The sequence below is a fragment of the Podarcis gaigeae genome, assembly GCF_964106915.1.
Source record: "Podarcis gaigeae genome assembly, chromosome: 5".
NCBI lineage: Eukaryota > Metazoa > Chordata > Lepidosauria > Squamata > Lacertidae > Podarcis > Podarcis gaigeae.
The window spans coordinates 84,926,368-84,952,112 of record NC_139681.1 but is presented as its reverse complement, the minus strand read 5'-3'; the positions used below and the strand labels follow the sequence as shown (position 1 = coordinate 84,952,112).

General features: G+C 42.9%; 1 protein-coding gene across 8 annotated transcripts in view; it reads right to left on the bottom strand.

The window, feature by feature from the left end:
- Positions 1 to 25,745, bottom strand: part of LOC310844723 (uncharacterized protein) — a 226,560-nt gene that overhangs the window by 95,762 nt on the left and 105,053 nt on the right. For 7 of the 8 annotated variants that reach the window (XR_014564272.1, XM_083739122.1, XM_083739127.1 and 4 more), the window contains exon 5: positions 23,502 to 23,624. The exons of the other annotated variant lie outside the window; for it this stretch is intronic. Coding sequence is in view for 6 of the 7 variants with exons in the window: in XM_083739122.1 (XP_083595248.1) it covers positions 23,502 to 23,624 (123 nt within the window). In the remaining variant the exon portion in view is untranslated. The remainder of the gene's footprint in view (positions 1 to 23,501; positions 23,625 to 25,745) is intronic. 8 annotated transcript variants of the gene reach the window in all.

Here is a 25,745-nt window from a genome sequence, read left to right as displayed (position 1 = left end):
GACGGGAAAACAGTTGAATCTCTTCCACATATAATGTTCAACTGTCCCCTACATAGCATAGCCAGGACTAAATTCCTGGGTCCTGCTTTACTGCGCTTGGTTGGCAGGCCTGTTGAGTCACATGCCGCACTGCTTTTGCAGGATACAGATCCTTCTGTAACTCTGCAGGTGGCGAGATTCCTGAATGCGGTTATCTCACACACAAAAACCACCAAAAAACAACAACAACATCAAAAACTAATCGGACAGTTATGATGAGAGTGCATGATGGATCTCGTCTCCAGTTTTCCTTTTTCTGTGAACCGTCCCTTGGATCTTTCCGGGCCCCAAGCTGTTATTTGTCACTGCTCAATGACCCACCCTTGCATCGTGGTGTTCACCTTCTGTTGTTAGATATATTGGTCTTTATGCCTCTGTGCTTTTATGTTCGTACATACTTTATGGGCTAATAGCCGTATAAATAAAGAATTGAAATCTCTACTTGGTATTAGCAGAAGGATTACAGGGCGGGGGCGAGGGCTTTCAACCAGTGCTTTTCTATGTGAACCCCTGGTCACCACGAGAGGAGGATCAAGGATGTAATGATGCCTCTTCCACCACCATGAGAGGGAATGGATCACACACAGCTTTTGAAGTAAGGGCTGCTGAGCTAGGGACCAACAACAGGCTTCTGGCTGCTGTGTATGTTCCTATTCATCTCCCGCTTTGTAATCTGAGCAACCTGTCAGGGACTTCCGGGTTGGCGCCATCGCCGAATGGCGGGCTCCCTCCGTGCTCCGGAGGGAGCCGGCTCGGCAGGGGTTGGGTTCTACCGCGCCGGCGACGCGGGGACCCTCAAAAGCCATGGGCACGGAGCCCCATGGACATGGTGACTCGGCTGGCACCTTTGCGCCCCTCCCCGGCCCGCGAAAGAGCCTTTTTAAAGGCTAAGGAACGGGCGCCTGGGGGGGGTGGTGCTTTGAGTCCGCCGCTTCCCCTGCCGAGCGAAGCCGCATGCCATTCGGTGGAGAGCGCTAGCTTCTTCTATTGAAAATTTGGATCCAAAAGAAAAACCCGTGAGTAATTGGACTAAAAAGAGGGATAAATTTTTAAAATTTGATGCGAACGGGGGAGGTGGAAAAAGGAAGTCAGCCCCCCCTTTATTGTAGAAAAGACAAAACAAAGGACTTGACAACTAAGATCGAGTGTAACCCTATCTTGATGAACTAACAACTTCGTGAGGGAAAATTATAAGTTTGAGCTGGAGGAGAAAAGGAGAATTTGCATTAAAAAGTAACCCCCCCCCCCCGGAATCCCTGGAGCGATCTGCGAGAATACCTGGAGAAGAGTAATGGAGGTTTTGACAGCTGTCAAAGAGCTGTCAAAACGGAAGAACAAAATAAAGACGGTGTTTTGAGGACTTTGCCAGTTACATTTGGATATAAATTGGATACAAATTGTTTCAAATAAGGATTAACAAGCTATTTGGACTGGTGGATGTGATCTGGAAGGGAACTCAGTTACTGTAATCCATCTAGAGGAGCTGAGGGATATTGCATGTGTTTTTGCTAGGAAACTTGAACAGTTGAACAGAACTTTCAACCTCCTGGGAAACTGCAGAAATGGAACATTATTTTGTCTACAGAGGTCTACATACTACAAGAAACAATGGATTTATCTGTTGGTAAATGAAAGGGACATGACGTAATGTTTTGCTCCTGAATAACAAGCCTCTGCAGAGGAATTAGAAGCTTTTGGAAAAAGAACCTTTCTGCGGGAGAACAGGGAAACAAAAAGGAGGAGAGTGACCGACAAGAATAAGGAAACAACAAGAACTGGACAGAACTGGAAGTGGGGACATTTGGGATATCCAGATTTGACAAGCTTATGGAAATAAAATTGGAGATTTTACTCCTGGATACAAAAATCTGGATAGAAGAAATGAGCCCCTTTTTGAGATAGACTCCTTCTAAGATTGGACACTTGTGATTAAAAATGACTGGTAAAGAATCAGAGAGATATGGGTTTAGTGAAATGTGGGAACACCAGGAAGATATTAGAATTGGAGGGATATAAGGAACGCAACAGGGAAAGAGGGGAGGGAAATTTGGAATCCAAAGGCTGTAAAATTATTCTTTCTTTCTTTTTGTATTTTTTTTTCATTTGCACTATATCTGAAAGGGGGGAACTCGTGGAAGGGAAGACAGATCTTAGGGGATGGGAATTTGAAAAAATTGGGTTATTGACGATGAGTGTAATTTGGGGATAAGAACTTGTTGAATTTAATTGTTTATTTAGAAGATTTGGAACACAAGGGGGGGAGGGGGAAGTCCTGGTTATTGGAAGAAGTGTATAAATTGGATTTAATTTGTTTTAATTTGGAAAATCTTAATAAAAATTGTTTTTTTTAAAAAAAAAGTAATCTGAGCAACCTGTCAGAAACTGTGGAAAGAAAGAAAGAAAGAAAGAAAGAAAGAAAGAAAGAAAGAGCAGCCAGTGGCACTATCAAGGGTCTTCTGTATCTTGTGGAGTCTGGTGCCAAGGAAGGACAAGCAAGCTGTCAGTCAGGTAAGCTTGTTCTATTATGGACCTTCTCACTGAAGGACTCTTGATAAGCTTCCAAGGAACCTCAGGTTTCCAGAGAACAGTTGGCTTCATGCAGATGTGGTGCTGAACTATGGCTTGGCTTTATGTGAACAGGCCTTGGGCTTATATAAGCCCTTCTCCTCCTCTGACATGGTTCTAGGAGACTGGAAAGTCTCACTTCCATTACATAGCAACACAGAAAGTTGCCTCACATTGCAACAAACCACTAGTTTATCTAGCTCAGTATCATCTATGCTAACTGACAATGACTCTCCAGGTTTTCAGACGCAGTCTCAGTTTCATCCAGCACTCCCTGGAGATTGATTCTGGGAATTCATATGTGCAAAGCATGTGCTCTAGCACAGAGCCATGACCCCCACCTCCCAAGTGATGTGTCGTTGGTACCACAGGTCAATAGAAGAGGATAAGCATGAAGCGCACAGCGTTGCGTCACTGCATGGACAGAAATGGAGCACCAGCTGAGGAAGCCCCACTGCCCCTCCAGGCTCTGGGGAGGGTCTCCTCGAGAGCCAGAGGCTTGATGAGCAGTTCACCAAGCCCGCTGCCCCTCTGGCTTGTGCCATATGTTGGCTGGGCCGGTCAACAGAGCCACACAAGCCAAAGGGACAGCACAGCCCGCACAGCTGATGAGTCAAGAAGGTGGGAGGCCACAGCAAAGCCCTGCTGTGCTTCCTGCTCACAAGGAGACCCTCCCCAGAACCCAAAGAGGAAGTTCTCTTTGAGCTCTGGGGAGGGTCTCCTCGCAATCCAGGAGGACTCTTCAGGGTCCTCCCCATTTCTGGGATCCACTTCTGGGTTCCCAGCACTGCACATGTGTGCAGTCGCACACAAATAGAGCATGCAAAAATGGGGAGTTGCCTGTATGTGTCTGTTGGCATTGTCACAAAGGAAGCCTATAGCAAACTACATCCCAACTTTTACCTGATCAGCTCTCAGATGCAGTGCTAGGAATCACTTGCCAAATTCTAATCAAACCCTTCCCAGACATCATGTATCCCTCCTGTGATCCCTTAGCCTTTTGGGAAAGGGGATGGGTTGCTCTGACTGCCCCCCTCCACACACACAATTTTCCAGAAAGGACAGGGGTTACTGGAGAGGGTAGCATTATATCAACTTTTAAATGAAAACATCTGCTTATCCTATTTGCTTTCAAAACAATCTCTGCTTTTTATTTCTCTTTCATTATCTCTCACTCTCTTTTAACGCTGATACGCACTTAAAACCAACCTTGTAAAAATGAAAGGGGGGAAAAATGTAGGGGAACAGCTTGAAAGAAGACTTTGAAGAAAGGAGAGCCTTGGCTTTTTCTGGCCTCAATTAAAGGTTTCGACAAAGTTAATTGCTAATACCTTGCATGCAAAACTTGCCCATCTGAAGCCGATGCTGGAAACTGCTTCTGTTATTTTTAAAACCGGAAGATTGGCCTTTCTGCATCGCTTCCATGTCAGCGTCGTACTCAAACGTGCTGTTGCATGGCGCTATACATGAGAAGTTTCGCTTTTTTGTGCAAGCGAGCCATCTGGAAGCATTTCTGCATTAGCAGATGTTGTTTTGAGATGTAAATAATAAACAGAACATATTCCCATACTCCTCATACATTACACAAAGGTGGGTGAAGTCCCTACATCTAAATTTTAGTATTATTCTATCATGCCACTTCCCCCACATCTTTCCACCATATACAAAATTAGGAAATTCAGAAGGGATTTTGTGTTCTGTTGTGCACAGAGAAAGAGAACCTGGGTCCGTCCAGAAGTTGATGGGCTGTAGCTCCCAGCACCACTGGCTATGTTGGCTGGATCTGATGGAAGCTGGATTCAAACAACATCTGGAGTTCACAACTGCTGGTATAGCAGGTTTACATTCCCCAATGTTTCATCCATAAATTTACTATAATGGTTTGGCACCAGCTGCACTGAAATGAATGAAAACTGTCCTGGCAAAGCTTTTGGATGATCTGACAGCTCAAACTTCCTGCTCCTGAAGGACTAAAAAGCTTGGAATCTCCAAATCTGAATTATACACAACAAAAATGTAACCAAATGCCTTTAAAGTTTTGGGTTTTATTTCCCATAAAGTGTAGGAATCAATAATGCAATTAAAAAGAACAACAACACAGAAGAAGAAGAGTAATAGTAATAATAGTAGATATATATGAGCAAGAATATATATCAAAGGAGAAAATAGGGTGTTCATAAACTGACTTAAATAAGTGTCTATATGTTGAATATTGTAATGCTACTTTTTCTTTTTGCTATATGCTGTCAGGGAACTGCCATCAGCTCAGTGGGGAGAGGGGAAAAGCCGGATGGATTACATAGAGTCCCCAAAGATCGTTCAGCGGAGGAGAGTAACCACGCCTCCAGTGGAGAGGAGCTTGAGGGCTCGGAGGAGGCGAGGCAGTGCCAGGACACCTTGCCTGGGCAAAGCGGGGAGGAGAGAGGTCCTCCGTTACCCACGCCCTCCTTGCACAGTAAGCCTTCGCGCCAAGAGGGGAGGCGCAGACTGGGCGTCAAGAAACTACTTTGCTGGGGACCGCCAACTCACGGATTCTGCCAGTGAATGAGCCAGCCACAGGAGAGTGGCGTTCTGGACAGATAAAGTTTATTTTGGCATCAAAAGCAAGGCTTCACAGCCGAGCAGGGAGGCATTTGCCTGCTTGCTCTCGAGCAACCCCTTGGAACCCTAACATATGCATTCATGTTTTATATGTTTATATTTGCTGTTTTTTTATTTTTGAAAAATAAAAGTAAAAGTAAGCATAGGAAAAGAAGAAATTCTATAATTTTATGCCATAATTCTCCAAAATTGTATGTTATAGGGAGCAGCCCATTTTCCTGCTATTTCCTTATTGGTGATGTGTGGTGGGAGATTCCCACTGTGAAACTGTGTTAGATAACCCCCAATGAGCAACCAACTTTAGAAATTCTTAATATGTGTCTTAATCCAGAGCAGCACCCTAATATATCAAATGAATACTGCCATCATTGTTAGTTCACTCATGAGTTGACAATCCTAATAACTGAAACCATAATAATAATTTTAAAACAGGGTTAGAAAATGAAAATGAATGGTGGATATGTGCATTTTTCTTTGCAGATGGCACCCAGTAGTTTAAATTCACTTTATTAGAAATTTGATAGTGGCTTGCCTTAACAAACCAACAGAGACTGCCTTCTCTGGATCCTGCTTATAAACCATATGTTAGATTTGGAAACACTGCAGGTTCTAATTTAAACTAATCACTCAGTCTAAACAAGGATGAGAGAATAAACCTGGATGCAAGGAAAGTAGTCTAAAGTATTGACACTGAGCAACAGAAACAGAACTGATAAGTAGCTAATATATTGCATAACCTCTATTTTTGAAATGCATAATATTGTTATGGGCATCCATTTATTACAATGATGTGGTTCACTCCAAATGTTGCTAAACTATGTTAGCAGACATTGCAGCTTGGATGAATTAGATTGAAATATGGTAATCATTTCAGTTTATGGAGTTCAAAGGCTTTATTCATGCAGGAACTATTCACAACTATAGAATGAGAGAAATAGCAGGCATATTTTCTGGATAGAAGAGTAACCAAAAATGCCTTACGTTTTTAAGGGGTGGATTTAACTTAAGCATAGAGGCTTACAAACAATTGCCGGCTAAATTGCTACACAAACAGTGCCCTCTTGTGGTTTAAACTAACACATGCATTAAACAGAAGATCAGGAGAAGGAAATGTATTTGCTTTCCTCCAACAGACCAGTGGCCATGCAGGCTGGGGCCAAAAGGAGTTGTGGTCCAACAATATTTGGAGTATACCCAATTGGCTACCTCTGTTTTAGGGAGATAACTGTCTAACTGATCAGGCTGGTTTTCTGATGCAAAATTGTTGTAGGATGATGAAATCCATCAGGTTTATGGGAATACGCACATTTCTTCCTTCCAGCTGGAGGGTGGGAAAAGCTCAGGGTGTGTGTGTGTGTGTGTACAGAAGAGCAAAAGAAAAAAAGCAGGTTGTGAGACTGTAAGATGGAAAACACAAAGAAACTGCTTCTCCTCTGGAGATGAGATCTGGTGGGCAGCTGACTTGTTTAGTAAGTGTGTTAAGCTGTTTGCTTCCACCAATGCTGAATATTGGTAAATAAAATCAACTGTTACAAAGATGCAGTGCACTTCCAGTAATCTTTCCTTCCAGACTCACTCCCCAAACCTGAGTAAGCACTGGTCCTGAAATTTCTCCCTGCTCAGGCGAATGGGAAGTGTATAATAATACCTTAAAGAGTGAGTTTCCAAACCGGTGTTCTTATGACTCTGGGAATTCATGATGAAAGACTGGCATTGATAGACAAGTTATCCAGAAGAAAGCTTGCTCTTTGCTCTAAACTCTTCCCAGTGATGCTCAAATGCAAAAGAGCACTGGGCACATTCTAGGCTACAGTCAGTTTCTGCAGGGCACTAGCTAGGTCTAGTCAGTGACCTGTAGAAAATCAGAGCAGGCCACAGAAGACAGCCCAGAATAATCTGCAACATTTAGGCCATGGTTGACATAGAAGGTTTCCTCAGGAGACAAATGGCTCTGAGCTTGAGAAATTTGAAAAATCACTGGCCTACAGTTTCATGAGTCAAAACCAAGTGCTGTCAAATAAATGGTAAAAAGCGAAGCATCTGTATGATCAGCAAGTCTGACTGTGATACAAATCCCAGCATACCTAGTTAAAGAGTTGCAGAGTACTTTGGCAACAACAACGAAAGTATCCCCAAATCAGGCAACATCTTATCATTGGGCAAACTGAGAGTTTAATTTTTTTAAAGAAAGGTAGGATGATTCATGATGTGTGGAGGATGGTGATGTTCTCACACGGCTGTTCACAAACACCACCTCTCTTCCGCATGCTAGATAATAAAGAAACAAAAATGGCACGTCATTAACTGGAAAAGTGATCTTTTCCAGCACATCAGAGCTGTAAATAAAAATCCAAGTGAACAAAAGCCACAGTGCAATCACCTGCACTTGATTTGGCAGCAGATGTAAACTACTTCTCAAGAAATTGGTAGCACTGATGCGATAAGAGCTATTTGGCTTTAGGGTGTTCAGTTTTTTGTTTTTACTTAGGAGGGCCAATTATCCCCCTGACCCAAAAACTAAGAGTCGGGGAGAAATTCCATTCAATTCACACTGAAAGCCAAATCTATCAAATTCACACTTTATGAAACAATAGGATAATTGAAACAAAGTCATCCTTTGAAATTCACTACTTATCCAGATTTTGCAATCCAACCAACCAATGTTTACTAAAGTGTGTATACTAGGAGAAAGTGTGCATAAAAATCAACACCTTACATGGAAACACATAAAAATGTATTCCATTCGTGGCAAAATGTATTATGATAAATTCACACCGGAATGCTTAAGAATTTTCATAGAACCTTAGCGTTGGAAGGGACCCCAAGGGTCATCTAGTTCAGCTTGCTGCAATGAGGAATCTCAGCTAAAGTATCCATGACAGATGGTCATCCAGTCCCTGTTTAAAAACCCCCAAGGAAGGGGAGTCCTCCCAAAGAAACTGGTTAAAAAGAAAGGAAGATCAAATTGCAGCAGAAATGTGGAGAACTAAATTTAAGATTGGAAAAATGAGAAATTAAGAGAACCAAAATGGACACACCCTTCCCAGAATTCACAGCATGGCAAGCAGCAGGCTCTCTAAATATTTTCCTAGGTCTATTGCCATTGCATGATGTCTTTGGGCCCAAAGAGATTGCTATGAGAAATATGTGGTTTCATTCCATGTTTCTCCTATGAGACCATGGTACACAGGTTGTTGCTGTTTAGTCATGTCCGACTCTTCATGACCCCATGGACCAGAGCACGCCAGGCACTCCTCTCTTCCACTGCCTCCCGCAGTTTGGTCAAACTCATGTTCGTAGCTTTGAGAACACTTTCCAACCATCTCGTCCTCTGTCGTCCCCTTCTCCTTGTGCCCTCCATCTTTCCCAACATCAGGGTCTTTTCCAGGGAGTCTTCTCTTCTCATGAGGTGGCCAAAGTATTGGAGCCTCAACTTCAGGATCTGTCCTTCCAGTGAGCACTCAGGGCTGATTTCCTTCAGAATGGATAGGTTTGATCTTCTTGCAGTCCATGGGACTCTCAAGAGTCTCCTCCAGCACCAGAATTCAAAAGCATCAATTCTTCGGCGATCAGCCTTCTTTATGGTCTAGCTCTCACTTCCATACATCACTACTGGGAAAACCATAGCTTTAACTATACACAGGTAGAGGAGATTAAACGGCACCAATCAGTTTGTATTATTCTATGTATAGGTTTGTTTTATTTTGTGATCAATTTTGTTTGGTTTTGACATCTCACGTGAACTGCTTAGAGACTACACATATTAAGCGGCATAAAAATTCCTAAATATATTTAATAGTTGATGCTATTCACTCTCTTGGAGACACTATTGTTGAGCTAAATAGCAGCTTGCCTGCCCCCCACCCTGCCCCTTGGGTGAATAACAGCTTTAGGGAGCTGAGATTTTCATCAGGACCTGATGCAGAGGAATGGATTAACCCGTGCCCCAGTCCCAATCCTGAATGAGCACGCCTGCACCTTTTCTTTCATTTTTAAAAGGGTGTGTGTGTGGAAATCTTGTGCATTTATCTATTTGGGTGCTGTCTTACAAACATGTGGGGATATATGAAGAGCACCCACCAGGCAGCGGGCCCTGGATAGCTTACATCTCCATGCTGTTCTTTCATTTTATTATTTTAATTAGATTTATATATCAAAAGATCTCAGGGCAGTTCAAATTGCAAGTTTTTACAAATGCAAGTCTTTGCTTTACACTGCTTGCTCCTTGAAACAATGGTCTAGCCATGGGAAACATGCTTGCTGTGTAAAGTATGGTCCAGCCATTTGATGCTGAACCTAAAAAAGAGGTAAAGAACCCGCAACCTGAATTTCATCCAGCCCCACACTACAGGTACCACTTCAGCTTCCCTGCCATGTTGTGCTCACTCCTCTTAATTCCAAATTATTGATGAATCCCTTCCCTTCAGCCTCAAATTAAGTCACTGCTCTTCAGTTTTCCAGCACAGTCATCAAATGCAGCAAGCTCTCCTTTGAAGTGTTGCAGTAAGTAGTTTGATTTTGGCCGATACTCTGATTTTTGAAGTAAACAAACACACAAACTCAAGAAAGTGCCGCAGTTATTTGTGAACTGGGACTTCAATATCTTGCTCTCAGCAAGACGTGACAGTTTTTTGGGGGGGAACTATGCTGGGGGTGCGGAGGAGGGAAGCAGAGGAAAATGTCTGATCTTTTGAAAACCTCTGCATTTCCACAACAGCTAGACAGATGTGTTTTTGCCAAGCTCAGTGAGGGGCTTTCCTCAGTTCAGCAGCTTTCCTTCCCACCATGCAATGGCACAGTAGGCAGGCCACACAACAGAGGGAGGCTCATGCAAATACCTTCGTAATGCAAGCTAACGTGCCCTATTTCACAGATCTGCTTTGCAGATTACTATCTACGTCGAAGAAAAACATAATGTGTGCATTGCATGCATGTGTGGCAATGGACCACTTTCTTTGACACACATTCAGGGATCAGGGAGATTCTGGTTCATGGCTGTGAAGGATGAGACACTTGTTCTGGCATGCAGGTTGCATGACATGAAAGCCAGTTCTTATGGCGAAGTAAAAGAACCCAACAGAGCTCCCTGTAAATACGGTAGGTTCGGCAGGTAATAGCAACCTTTATTCTCAATGCTCAACGTCAACAGAAGTAGTCCACACTCGTATCCTACTCAATGGTGCTCCCAAGATTGAGGACCATCTCGCCAATGTGAACTTCTCTGCACACGCTCAGATTATCGTTGGAGACTCTCTTGGCTAGGTGCAGAGACATTGCTAAGTACTTAACAAAAATGGGCATGAAACAATAGGCACAAATTTGCACATGTGTGGATGCAAATTTAGAATGTAAAGGCCACAAAAGTAAGACAACTGAAACTACAATAACCCACAAACCTGCTATATGGCATGGTATGTAGCTTGCCCTGATTTTAAACTACAACCTTCATTGTTATGGGTTGGGGGCTGAATTATATGATCTCTTGGAGTTCCCCAAACATGGGCTTCTGCTTATAAAAACAGGGATCTGGAGAAGAGGTCTGCTAAATGGTTAAACCAGTTTTTGTTTGTTTGTTTGTTGCCCTGTTTACTTGCCCAGCTTTGGGGCTTTCAATGGGCATCTGGTTGGACACTGAGAACAGGTTTTTTTAAGTGTTGGTGTTGTTTGAATCACATTCTCATTCATATCCTACACTGTGTGATAACCACAATGCAGAATTTAATATTGTCTTGTGATGCCTCTACCAAGAACTTGCATGCCTGTACAGATGATTCATCTGTAGTTTAGAATATGCTGATTTTTATTAATATGTTGGCAGAGAAAAATAAACTCTAATTTATACATTCAGAATTGCCCATTAGCTGCTGGGCTGTCTTTTTAGAAACAACATCCCAAATGGTTGAGATTCTCAAAGTATGAGTGGCTGGAGTAGGAATACAATGGTATTAATTCAAAGTCAAGGAGTGGAGAATAGCAGCCATGCAAAGCCTTCCCAGCACATTTCCCCTCTTTCAAAATGAATATCCATTTATTCTTGACAACTGCAAAGTGTATTCCTATAATTGCAGAGATAATAGCCCAGCTGATTACATCCATTTGTCAATGGTAACAACTCTCCTTTCTTTTTTTCCCCCAAACAAACAAATTATTGCCACTTAGGAAAGTGGAACTGTTGACATTCTCCATAACTTGCATTCGAAAACAATTCGTACGTGTACAAAATGGCTGGTATAATTGTTATGGAAATCTATCAGAGCTTTCCAGTACAGGAAGTGCTGTTCATTTAATTAAGAAAAAATATATAAACACTCTGCTCAGTCTGAAGGACAAACAATCCCAGCTGGACACAGTTGCAAAAACTGTGATGGTAAACCACGAAGGCATGGGTAGGCAAACTAAGGCCTGGGGGCCGGATCCAGCCCAATCGCCTTCTAAATCCGGCCCGCAGACGGTCGGGGAATCAATGTGTTTTTACGTGAGTGGAATGTGTCCTTTTATTTAAAATGCACCTCTGGGTTACTTGTGGGGCATAAAAATTTGTTTATTTTTCCCCTTTAAAATATAGTCAGGCCCCCAACAAAGTCTGAGGGACAGTGAACTGGCCCCCTGCTGAAAAATTTGCTGACCCCTGCACCAAGATTTCATATGCTGATTCAGTGGAGGGGGGGCCTATCTCCAGAGGGTCAAAAGAAGAAAAAAATTCTGAAGGAAACAGTGAATGTATGATTTTTGTGGTTCTTGTCAAAACCCACAGGGCCCTGGGTTTCTTGTGACAGCGTTCCACCAGGCCGGGACCACGGCCAAAAAGACCTTGGCTCTGGTTGAGGCCAGTCTAATCTCCTTGAGGCTCGGGAGATTAGCTTAACTGTTTATCAATAGGCTCCTCCAATGACAAGTGAACAATTATAACATAAAATTCAAGACTAATTATGACATTCCTGAACGAAAGACTGCACTGTGAGGAATTCGACTCGTGGTGCATTTACCTTAGTTTGCCATGATTTGAGGGCAATCGATGCAGAACTACAATCTCACATTGCTACATCAAATGACTGTTATTCAGTTCAGTTTCATGAGTACTATGATTTAGCAGAGCTGACAAAGGGCAGGAAAGGTTTCTCCAGCATGTTAACAGAGTAAATTAAGTGGACAACATAGCTCCACATGAGAGAGAAACTGACAAAAACTGGTTGAACGACCTTCCTGCTTTTAAATTGTAGGTTTTAATGTTCAACTGTTTTACCATCGCATACGTAAAAGCCACCTTGAGAACACGGTTGAAAGGCGAGGTAGAAGTTTTTTTTTTTTACAAAATAAAATAACAGAATGGAGGCTTTCTTTGAAATCCATGCACTGACAGAAGATAAGCTTGCCTCACAATGCACCATTCATCTTAGCCTTAGTCTTTTAATTATTCAGGGCTAATCAATATGTGTTTCAACCCTTTTAATTGTGAGTCATTAATGGCATTTATTTACATCTATTCACAGGCTGAAAAGGTACCTTCTCAATTTAACAGTTTGCCATTGCCATTCTAAATTTCAAGAAACAGTGTACTTTGGATAAATTCAGACGGTCGTGAATTGAGTTGTGGCTACTTATACAAATTCACTGTTTATACAAAAATCCCACAATGTTAATAACTCATATGACCTAGATGCAGGTACTCTCTTCCCTACTGCAACCATAGCAGTATGCCTGGCCCCGAATGAAAGTGAAACCTTTGGTATGAAATTACTTTGAATACAACTCTGCCGACACACCCCAGGATCCCATCGTAAGTGCTAAGTCTTCCTTAATGGATATAACAATCCAGCACTTCCAACACAGTTATAGCTGTATCAGGAAGTACAGAACCCAAGACAAGTGTTAGAAATGCTCATTATCATTTGCATTGCAATGTGGATGAAAAGTTCCTCATGCATGCACCTCTCTCTCGCTAGAGCAAAGCTTAGGATAATATAGGAGAGCAATCTCTTCCAAATTGCCATGGGCACCGCAGTCGGGGCATTACGACAGAAGTCAAGACATGCTCCATAAATGCAATCTGACTCTTCCTTGAACTTAGTCGAGTTAATTGAAGTTGATAACCAAATAAGTGGCTTGAACACTAAGATGGTGAAACCTTCAAACAGTCTCAGCTGAAGAGTTGTGGGACAAAGAATGTCAGGACTGCATTATACAGTGGTACCTCTGGTTAAGTACTTAATTCGTTCCGGAGCTCCGTTCTTAACCTGAAACTGTTCTTAACCTGAAGCACCACTTTAGCTAATGGGGCCTCCTACTGCTGCCGCGCCGCCAGAGCACGATTTCTGTTCTCATCCTGAAGCAAAGTTCTTAACCTGAAGCACTATTTCTGGGTTAGCGGATTCTGTAACCTGAAGCGTATGTAACCCGAGGTACCACTGTATATGAGAATAAGCAGGAAAGAGCAGCTTCAGGGGGTCACTCACATGTCTGTTTTACTGTCGTTCTTATAACATGCAAAGCAGCCCTGGCATACTTTGATTCCACATCTCTTTGCTGAAAACTATTCCAGGATTTGACCCCCTTACTGTTAAAGCTCCTTTTCTGATTTTCAATCTCTATTGATTAATAGGCAATTTGTAGCTACTTGTTCCCAGAGCTACCTTCAATCCAAATTGCTGCACATATTAAGCTTTAAATGCACAGCTCTGAGAAGAGGGTCAAACTTTACTATCCAGAGGAAGTAAAAGTTGCAACAAGGCTCCAATTCTACCTCCACTGCTGGAGACAGTATAATTCTGGATGCTAGTTGCTGGAAACCGCAGGTTGGGAGGGTGCTGTTGTGTTCGGGTCCTGCGTGCCAGTTTCCCATGGGCATCTGGTTGGCTACTGTGGGAACAAGATGCTGGACTAGATGGGACACTGGCAAGATTGAGCTGGGCAATTCTTAAGTCCTCATGCGTACTTTGAAATTCATGACATTCATGGATCAGGTGCCCATTCTCTAGATCAGGCATGGCCAAACTTGGCCCTCCAGATGTGTTGGGACTACAACTCCCATCACCCTAGCTAACAGGACCAGTGGTCAGGGAAGATGGGCATTGTAGTCCCAAAACATATGGACCAGTGGTCAGGGAAGATGGGCATTGTAGTCCCAAAACATATGGATGGCCAAGTTTGGCCATGCCTGCCCTAGATCAAGCTTCCTCAGCCTTGGCCCTCCAGATGTTTTGAGACTACAATTCCCATCATCCCTGACCACTGGTCCTGCTAGCTAGGGATCATGGGAGTTGTAGGCCAAAAACATCTGGAGGGCCGAGGTTGAGGAAGCCTGCCCTAGATGATCAGTCATCAAATAAAGCTCGCAGGAAATTATTTGACACTTGAAGACTTCCAGAACTCTGCAGACACAATCCAGTAAGACTTCAATGTAATTAAGACATGGTTTTTAAAATGGGTTTATGTATGTTCCAGTTTTGCAGACAGGAAACTGAAGCCAAGTGATCATGAAGATGAGTGGCTATATCAGTGATTTGATGCATGGCTGATCTTTTGAACTTACAATTCCAGGGTCAAATCCCAACACAGTAAGTGAAACCACATTGGCTCTCATGCCCTTCATTGGAAAATCTATAATATGCTAATTTCAAGAAGTAAATAATGTATGACTAAAATGCTAATCATAGTACTTAGCACATATGGTCAACACAGAGCATCATTTAAGTAGAGTTGTGTCATATTTTCCAGTTTTGATTTGCAAGTAGAAACAAGCAGATTCGGTGGAATTCTCTCCCCCCCCCCCCAAAGAACAAAACAGACTGTATAAAATGTTAACGTAATTCCAATCTTGTTTGGCACTATTATTTCCCCTGGTTGTATCATCTTCTCATTTCTGGTTCAGCAATGCAAGCGGATTCTATCCCATCATTGAACACAGGGAATGGAATCATGTTACTGTTCTACATAGCAAATCAGATTTAGCTGTGTGATGAGTTCACCGTGGGCTAGTGAGAATGAGCAACCTTTAAATGAATAACTGAACATTTTCACCGCAAGAATTGAAAAAAGTATTTTTCAGCATAGCCAAAATATTCATGAAAAATTGTCAGTAGTTGCAGCTCAGCTCATCATCTTCCACTGAAAATCTTGGAAATTTGGAAAGGTGTGGCAAGTATCAGTTTAAAGGCAAAAATAATAATATGTGATTATTTGACACATGGCCATTACATTTTTCAATACTCGTTGAGAGTTAGTGCTTAGTTTTACGGAGAATGAAATAGTCTCAAATGTTACATGTTTTAGAAACTGGATACTTGCCAAATGCTTTGATGATTTAAAAAAAAAATCTTAAGAATGTCTGCAGATCCAATTACAAGGATACAAGTATTACACTAATCAGTAAAACAAAAGACTGCTTTCATCAACAAGTGATCACAGGTTGTCACTCGTCTCTGACTTCAGGAGATTTGATGGAAGAAAACTTGATGATATAAATTAGAAATGACAGTCCACTGAAGGGAGTTAACACAGGGGTCACGAACTCTTTAACTAATTTCTGAAGCTTATCAATGTGAAGAGACATATCTATTTTCAGCCTGCGTTGCTCACTCAAGAAACCAGAATGTGGGATAAACTGGTACCTTGAACTCTTTAAATTTTATTAATTTCACCCCGCAAAGAAAATGATAGGGTCCTCCCCCGTGGTGTAAATTAGCTACGTGAAGAAATTTGTCCTACGGGTACAACCCTACACACACCAATTTGAGGCTTGCTTCCGTTTTGAAGAAGCTGTAAATAGGACTGGGCTATAAATATAATTTGTACATTTTTTGCCATAAGGTGCCACTTGCAGTCATTTTATAATGGAGATGCATGCATGTAAAACTAGATGATTAAAAAGGAACGGTGAAAGAAGAAGACTGTCACCTGTGACAGATTTTTGGGGAAAAGGGGGGGGGAGAGAGGAAACAACAAGCTTGCAGAACCTGTGCTGCTTCACAACACACAAAAATGTCGTTCTCTTCTATCTGGTGCAGAGCTCTCTCAAGGGTACTGTAAGAAGTCATGACACGGTAGAGAAAACCCATCATGTGGATCGAGAAAGAAATGAGAGTAAGTGTCTGGGTTTCCCGCTGGCATCTGATTTGCTACTGTGATAACAAGATGCTTGATTATGATGGGCTTTGGGCCTGATCCTGTAGCGCTCTTCTCATATTCTGATGAGCCTCGCGGTACACAAGTGTGATTTGTTGTTGTTTAGTCATTTAGTCGTGTCCGACTCTTTGTAACCCCATGTGATAAAAGCTTTCATTTCACAGGGGACAAGAGTGGTGTTCTCAAGCAGACATAAAGTTTAGCCTAGAAAATGGAAACCTGAGACGAAGCTCCAAGTCAGGGGTAGGCAACCTAAGGCCCGGGGGCCAGATCCGGCCCAATTGCCAGCATGTTTTTAAATGAGTAGAATGTGTGCTTTTATTTAAGATGCATCTGTGGGTTATTAGAGGGGCCTGCCTGGTGTTTTTACATGAGTAGAATGTGTGCTTTTATTTAAAATGCATCTCTGGGTTATTTGTGGGGCATAGGAATTTGTTCATATTTTTTCCCAAAATATAGTCCGGCCCACCATATGGTCTGAGGGACAGTGGACTGCCCCCCTGCTGAAAAAAGGTTGCTGACCCCTGCTCCAAGTGAACCTTAGCCAATGACAAGGCGAGGAATTCAACCTAGCACTAGGGCAGTTGTTCCAACAGTGCAAGCTTTGCCGCCCATCTCCTCCTCCCTGAACTGTTCTGGGGTTTCTCACAACCCCCTGACTCAATTTTGGAGGTGGAGCAGGCAGAGGGAGAAGAAGCGGGGAAAGCCCTGTTGTGCTAGTGGAAGTTCTTGCATGGTCTTCTGCTAGTGGGACATTAGTGGAAACCCACCCAAGAACTGCAAAACACACTACTCTATTCACTAAAAAATAAAAAAGCTATGTGGGTGATAAATAAGACTTAAAAGGTAAAGGTAAAGGTACCCCTGCCCGTACGGGCCAGTCTTGCCAGACTCTGGGGTTGTGCGCCCATCTCACTCAAGAGGCCAGGGGCCAGCGCTGTCCGGAGACACTTCCGGGTCACGTGGCCAGTGTGACATCGCTGCTCTGGTGAGCCAGAGCTGCACACGGAAACGCCGTTTACCTTCCCGCTAGAAAGCGGTCCCTATTTATCTACTTGCGCCCGAGGGTGCTTTCGAACTGCTAGGTTGGCAGGCGCTGGGACCGAGCAACAGGAGCGCACCCCGCCGCGGGGATTCGAACCGCCGACCTTTCGATCAGCAAGCCCTAGGCGCTGAGGCTAGCCACCCGCGTCCCTAAATAAGACTTGCTTCCCCTGAAATGAGCAAAAAATCCTTCCCGATAAACTACTAATGCTTCCATTCAAACTCATGGTGAGCTGGATTTACCACAACATTAAATAAGGCAGGAGCAGAAATGCTATGCTGTTTATGATTTCTGGTGAAATCTTATTCTCATATCTCTGAAATGGAACAGATCTTTATTGTTAGCAGACACAAGAAGTCACAAAGAATTTGCAGGGTGATCCACCCCATGCCATTGTTCCCAACTTCTGTTTGTCACAGTGGCTGATGGAGAACCTAGACATTATGTTTCTCTTGCACCTTGATCAGTTTGCTAATAGACATGGACAGATCTATCCTTCATTGATTTGTGTACCCTTCTTTGAACCCAGCTGCTTTAGGGGCCTTCTCATTCACCCATTGCAATGAATGAAATCTAGCCAAGGGTTGCACAGATAATCATTTCCCTCCCTTTGCCTGTACAGAGGTATTGAACATGCTGGGTATGGCTGATGGGAGTTGTAGTGCAACAACATCTAGAGAGGACCATGTTCCTGCCTTAACTGTACACCTATATCATTTTGAAAGTGACCTATTATAATAAGAGAAGTCTCCAAATCTAAGCAATTAGTACTAAATAACTGCCCAGTAAAGCCTATGATAATAGATCTGAGCCAAAAAGTGAAGCTTTATGCTCACTTTAATTAACAAAAGCCTTTGTTTGGTAGAAAACCTGAATCCAATTTTACAAAGTTTGTCATATATATGTTTTTACATTCTGTGTGACTAAGAAGTGAGATATGGGAGATAAAACTGTCATAACACAGCAGATGCAGAATTACACTTTGAAAAGCTAATCAATCCACTCCCCTCCGGCATTTTTATTTAGCTGCGCGCTACTTCACTAAACAGGAATTTACTTCACATCTGGAATTTACTTCCAGCTGTGAGGACTGCCCATTCCAGTGCAGTGAGATAATCTAAAACTTGTCTGCTATAATTAAACTAGATTACAGAAAAGGTTCTCAAACTGTCATAGCAGGCTTCCCCAAGTTGATGGAAGTGTCAAAACCTCAACAAATGTAAGAGTAAGGGCTGATGTTTAAAAAACCTAAGGACCACGGGGAAGCTGTCAAAAAGCACTTACAATCCTATACATTGATAGTATATAGCAGCTTTAAGGATGATAGGATAGCACCAGTATTTAGACAGAGAGCAGCTGTGTGAAAAACCCTTATAAATAAAGTTACAGGGCTGAGGAATGGAAATAAAAAATAGTAATGTCCCTGATTAGAACAGGGGTTGGGAATCAGCTCAAGGGCCACATTTCTTTGTGAACAACTTTCGGAGGACCTCATGCCAGTGGTAGGTGAGGCCAGAGGGAAAACTGGGTAGAGCAACATATGTTACTCTCACTTTTGTACCACATGGTGCATTTGCAGCATAAGGTTTTTCTAGACACCCCGCCTCCTAATTCTCCACTCAAGCAAGCAAGAGGCATTGCTTCAGGTCAAGGATACATCCCAGACAGGCAGTATCACTCAAGGAAGGCACAGAGCAAGGCCTGTGAGGAGTGTGGCCTACAGAGAGGCCTGAGAGCCAGAGAGAGAGAAAGAGATCTAGAAAGCTGCATGTGCTCCCCTGGCCTCCGTTTCCTCACCCCTAGATAAAAAAGATAGTTTCTGTACTCCAGGGAAGGCTGGCTTAGCACTATTTCTTCTTTGGTGATCACTCATAACTGAGTAAGATTGTCTTCCATGAACACGATTTTAACAGTGAATCTGTAAGTGGCTGTGGAGGCCAATCTTGGATCCACAAATCCTTCCACAGTGGGAACATAGGTTTCCAGGCAGGATTTGAATCATGGTGAGGGTTTGCCAAGTGTGCCTTCCTCTTAGCATGTTTCTCCCTTGCGTCCTGAGTTCGAGCATCTTCAAAGTCCATAACACCTTTGGTAAAGGCTGTTCTCAAATTGGAACGCTCACAGGCCAGTGTTTCCCAATTGTCGGTGTTTATATTACTTTTTTTTTTTTTAGATTTGCCTTTGAACCTGTTTTGTTGACCACCAGCATTACACTTTCCATTTTTAAGTTCAGAATAGAGTAGTTGCTTTGGAAGACAATAATCAGGCATCCGCACAACATGACCAGTTCAACGTAGTCGATGTTGAAGAATCATTGCTTCAACACTGGTGATCTTTGCTTCTTCCAGTACACTGGCATTAGTTCGCCTGTCTTCCCAAGTGATGTGTAAAAATTTTCAGAGACACCATTGATGGGATCTTTCGAGGAGTTGGAGATGGCTTTTATAAGTGGTCCATGTGTAGCACTGTTTATATACTGACTGGCTGCAGCTCTCCAGGATCTTAGGCAGTGAACTCTCCAAGCCCTACCTGGAGATGCGAGAGACTGAAAGTGGGACCTCCTGCATGCAAAGTAAATGTTCTACTGAGTTATGTCCTGTCTTGTCTGGGGAATGGGCAAATATTGGAACATACTGTTGAAGGTCCCCTTTGTTAACCAATGGTTCCCACAATCCTCTGGCACCATTAGCTCATGCTTTGCTAGTGCTCAATATGATGGGATTGTACATTTTTGCAGGAATCTGACCCTCATCTCTAGATGATCCAAATCCTGCTCCTCTGCTTGAACCCTCAAAAGCAGCGAACTGCCATCCTAGGCTGATACTAACTGTCACTGATCTCTCTTCTCGACATATCCTTGGTGTAACAATAAGTAGTGCCATGACAGATAAATCTTTGCATTCAGAGAAATAATGGGTTTCTGGAAGACTTATGGATTGACTCAGTTTAGTGAGCTAGAAAGCCTTAAGTGTTTATTAGTATAATGATGGATAGGGATCACAGTGGCACTCATGCATTGTAACAGCATCAAGCAAACATCGACCGCACTAACAGCATATAAAGTTAACAAGACTTCTAGCTGACTTTCCCTATTTCTGGATGTGTGAATTATCTAAGCCAATCAAAAGAAAACCACACGAGAACTGAATGGAAAACTTCAATTAAAAAGAAGGCTTGCAAGAGCAGCTGGTAGCTTTCTGGGGAAGTTAACTCATCAGCTTTTCTGAGTGGGATGGAGAAGTGTGGGGTACATTTAATTGCAACAAATATTTATAGTGGAGTACACCCAACGTGTTAAAATACTGGGAGGCAAAAGAGGATTTTTGAGTGAAATCCTAACTCAAGACGAAGCTTGATGTTTTGTGCAACTAAAGAGAAATAGCTGCATGGAAAACATCCGTGATAACCATTTTTAAAAATGTGTTTCGCAAACAGGAGTGCTCTTATCCAGGAGACCAGAAGCTATGCATCAGGGACAGGTCACATGGTACCCTCCAGAAGTTGCTGGACCCCAGCTCACATCAGTCCTAGACAGCATGAGCCAAGGGACAAGGAAGATGAGAGATGCAGTCCAACACTGGGAGGGCACCATGTTGGCTACCATTTCTACGACGAACAACTTCATTAAGGGGAAAGAAGCCTCTTGACAATGGAGGCCAGGCAAGCAAGCAAACAGTTTAAAAATCACCCATCCAGTAAACTTATGCAGGAGACAATGCAGATCAAAGCAAACCGAGACACATACACCATCTCTTAAGGCCCCCATGAACGGCCTGATACCACACCGGTGGAATTAAAGGATACTTTATTCTTCCCTGACCAAGCATATGCTGCCAGAGTTGCAAATGGCATATTGTGGAACAGTGTATAAGCTTACTCATCCTAACTATGCTTGAATAAAAATCAGGCCAGTCATTTTTAGGAGAGGGATGTGGAATCTGTGGACCTCCAGATGTTGTTGGTCTCTAGCTCCCATCATCCCTGTCCACTGGCCATGCTGGCAGAGGCTGATGGGAGCTGGGAGTACAACACACCTTGTTCCTAGATTATAGAATGATAGAGTTGGAAGGGACCACGAGGGTCATCTAGCCCAACTCTCTGCAGCGCAGGAATCTTTTGCCCAACATGGGGTTTGAACCCACAATCCTGTGTTTAAGAGTCTCGTGCTCTACCAATTGAACTATCCCAGCTTCTATAATGTTTTGAACTGTTTTTAGAATGGTGATGGTGGTGGTGGATGTGCCACCATGGGCTCCATTGGGAGGAATTATAGAATCTTAGAGTTGCAATGAAGGAATCTCAGCTAAAGCATCCATGACAGGGTAGGATATAAATTGGATGGATGCATGGACAAATAAATAAGGAAAACATCTGGAGGGTCCCAGGTTCACCATCCATGCCACAAGAGCACAGCCTTTATGGGCCAAATTATTGCTCAAGTTTCAAAATTCAAAATCAGAGAAACTTACAGAATGACCGTATCTCCTTCCCATATTGGATTAGGTCACTCATGCTTTGTCCAGCAACTGGCAAATACTAGGGTCAGATCCACTCTTTTCTTTCTTGAAGCCAGAAATATGGGTGGGTAGCAGAGATTTCTTTGCCAACAGAACCTCACATGAAAGTGAGATGCAAGTCACAAGGGTGATCGCTCTCAGAACTCGATGTAGTATCGTTATAAAATTTGATCACTAATACAGCAGCCTCAACCATATCTGGAGATCTTAAAATTGTGAACACTCTATGTATATATGCCCTGAAACAAGACATTTCACACCTCTAAACTATATTGATATAAAAGATTGCCAGGGTGATTCACAGGCATGTTAGACCAAAGGTCCTTTATATGGTTGACATTAAAAGGAATATCTACATTTGGAAAAGATATGAGTTGCCAAAGGCTAACTCAGAGAGCATCTGCTAAGAACAGTAATGCCTCAGGATCCTTACCTTCTACTATGTCAATTGCAGACTCTAATTCAGCCCAAATTCAGTGTCTGAATAAAAGAGTAGCTGCAGGCAAAATAAAGATTGCAAACGAGAACCAGTTCATTTCAGATATAGCAGGCTATTTGATTGAGAAAGATTTGCTAGCTTCTGAAAACACACACAAAACCTAATCAGGTCAACCCTCCCCATAACAGCCTCGTCTGAAAATCTTATCATCATCATCAAGGAGAAGAAAGAGAAATGAAGCTGGGTTGTAGATAAAACTGGATTGAAAAACTTTCACAGGGCCAAGGAAGTCCTGAGAAAGTAGAGGCAGTTTTAGAGACTTTCAGGATTTCTTAAATTTGGGAGAGGAGATTTGCCCACTTTAAAAAAGGAGTGGCTGAGGGTTATAGTCCACTGTGATTTAAATTGGCACAAGAAAGGTAACAGAGATGGTTCCTGGCTAAGTATTTCACGGGAAGGTATTCAACAACACTGAAGACCTCCTGATACAATGGTATCACCTCACCTGCAGTATGCAGTTTATATGTTATTTCTAAAATGTCAGATTTATGATTATGGTGATGATGATCTGTTCTCTGTAGAGAAGAGGAAACTGTGGCCCGCCCAGTGATGTTGGACTACAACTGCCATTATCTCTTACCATCAGCCATGCTGGGTATGGATGATGGGAGTTGTAGTCCAGCAACATCTGGAGGGCAACAAGTTCCCCATCCCTGGTCTGTGTGTTCCGATCAACAAACCTAATTTTTGCTTGGAGAAATCTTTACGCAATCTGTGCTGTTATATCTCGCCTCATGCTATTGATTTGATCTTCTCAGTCAAGCTACTGTAGAGGCACTGATAACAGAAACTCCAGAATGCGATAATCATTGTCATTATATTTTATTTGAGAAGTGTCTACAATTGACTAGGCACTGTTCAATGTGTATAAGACAAATCCCTGCCAGCAGGCTTCCAGAGTCAAAATGGAACATGGAAGAACCCATTCAAATTATACTCAGATTTTTCTTTTTGAATAGATATTCTTTACAACTGCAGCTTCATAATCAAGACATAAGCATTCTCAAAACAACAGTTTGCACGAATATCTTTCATTTGATTTCCAGACAACTAACACTATTTTTCCACTTCAGTAAACTGCTGATTAAACAAGACACAGTGAATGGATTGTTACCTTCACAAGATGTCCGGTCTTCTCTCAGTTTCTGGCCAGCTGGACATTTGCAGTAGTAGCTGCCAATCATATTGCAACATTGGCCCTGACATCCTCCATTGGCAATGGCACATTCATTGACATCTGTGGTGAGAAGCATTTTTATGAAGGTGAACACAGAAAACAGCATGTACAACATTTACGGTTAGGGTTAGCCATGTTTATTTTGCCTTGCACCCGAAGTGTTATCAGAGCAGCTAGCAAATCCAAAGGAGGTCTCCCTCACTGGAGAGCCAGTGTGGTGTAGTGGTTAAGAGCAGTAGATTTGTAATCTGGGGAACCGAGTTCGTGTCTCCGCTCCTCCACATGCAGCTACTGGGTGACCTTGGGCTAGTCACACTTCTCTGTAGTCTCTCAGCCCCACTCACCTCACAGAGTGTTTGTTGTGGGGGAGGAAGGGAAAAGAGAATGTTAGCCGCTTTGAGACTCCTTCGGTTAGTGATAAAGTGGGATATCAAATCCAAACTCCTCTTCTTCTTTTATCCTCAGAACAACACTGTGAGGTAGGTTAGGCTGATTGGCTCAATGTAACCCAGCGAGCTGAGTTGGGATTTGAACCCAGGTTTGCCCTGCCCTAGCCCAGGACTCTGACTTCCATAATCACACAGACTCTCACTTCCTCCTCCTCATGCAGACCTGCACAACTTGTCACCAACCAAAACAAATCATAAATTAAGCAGGGTGACCACCAGCAGCTGAATCACCTTCCTGTTTTGGCGTGTCTGCATGGAGTTATCATGAATGGGTCGGCATGTTAAGTACCTGCCAGGCCATCATTTACAGCTGGTGGGGTGCATCTGAGTGGGTGGGTCATGCAGACCTTTCTTACTGTTGTGCCTCCAGGTAAGGTAAAGGTAAAGGGACCCCTGACCATTAGGTCCAGTCGTGACCGACTCTGGGGTTGCGGTGCTCATCTTGCTTTATTAGCCGAGGGAGCCGGCGTACAGCTTCCGAGTCATGTGGCCAGCATGACTAAGCCGCTTCTGGCGAACCAGAGCAGCATACGGAAACGCCATTTACCTTCCTGCCGGAGCGGTACCTATTTATCTGCTTGCACTTTGACGCGCTTTCGAACTGCTAGGTTGGCAGGAGCAGGGACCGAGAAATGGGAGCTCACCCCATCACGGGGATTCAAACCGCGACCTTCTGATCAGCAAGTCCTAGGTTCTGTGGTTTAACCCACAGCGCCACCCACGTCCCTGTGCCTCCAGGTACAGGATCATATTCTAACAGAGGAGCAGCTGTCGACTGGTTGTGCCATCCCAACATTCAGATTGGACTGATGAAAAAGTGCCCCTGGCCCCTCTTTGCAGGCTGGAATGTAATGCTTTGTGGCCCACTCTGTTCTGCAGTTAAAGGCCAGGGTTCTAACTTACAGCTGCTGAAAGCCTCTCTCACCAGAATCCATTCTGCATATCCATTGTCGCTCAAGGTTGCAACCAATCTCTCCTCTTGAAAAATGCCTTGACATGTAACAAGTTTACCAAGCTGGATCTTAACAAATATTCAATGTTGCTCAGACATTCAAGCCATTTCTACTGACACCGCAGACGTTTCAGAAAATAAACGGGTTGACTTGTGTGTCTAAGAGCAACGCCCAGAAATAAATTTTCCAGCTGCGGCATTCGAGGCAGAAAGTTTTCAAAACTACTCGATGGTAAAGATCAGAACCCTGCAGCTTTGAAAACCAAAGCAAAAGTGTTTAACTCAACGATTTCTCATTCCAAGGTCTACAATATTTTGTACAGATAAAGGAACAATATTGACAGAGACGTTCACTGGCTGCAGCCTTTCAAACAGGAATTGATCCGGGACCTGACTCTAATGACCTTCTTACACAATTATCAAGCACCCCTGGGTCTTACCTAGACTATAGTTCAGTAGCCTGCTGCAGCCCAGGGTGGATTAATTTAAATACAGGTAGTTTAAATCAATGGCTTAAATCACGATTTAAATCACTAATGGATCAATCCTCTAAGCATGGGAAATCAACGTAGAACATACTGTTTTATATTAAGGTGGTGTAAAGGGTGTTGAGCTACTGAGGTGGTCCAAGCCAGGAAACCATTGTTACTATTATTTATTTATTAAATTTGCATAATGCTCTTCATCCGAAGATCCCAGGGTGGTTCACAACAGAAAAATAATACATAATAAAACAAAAACAAAGCAATACCTCTCCACTAGTTAAGGCAAGCAGTAGCA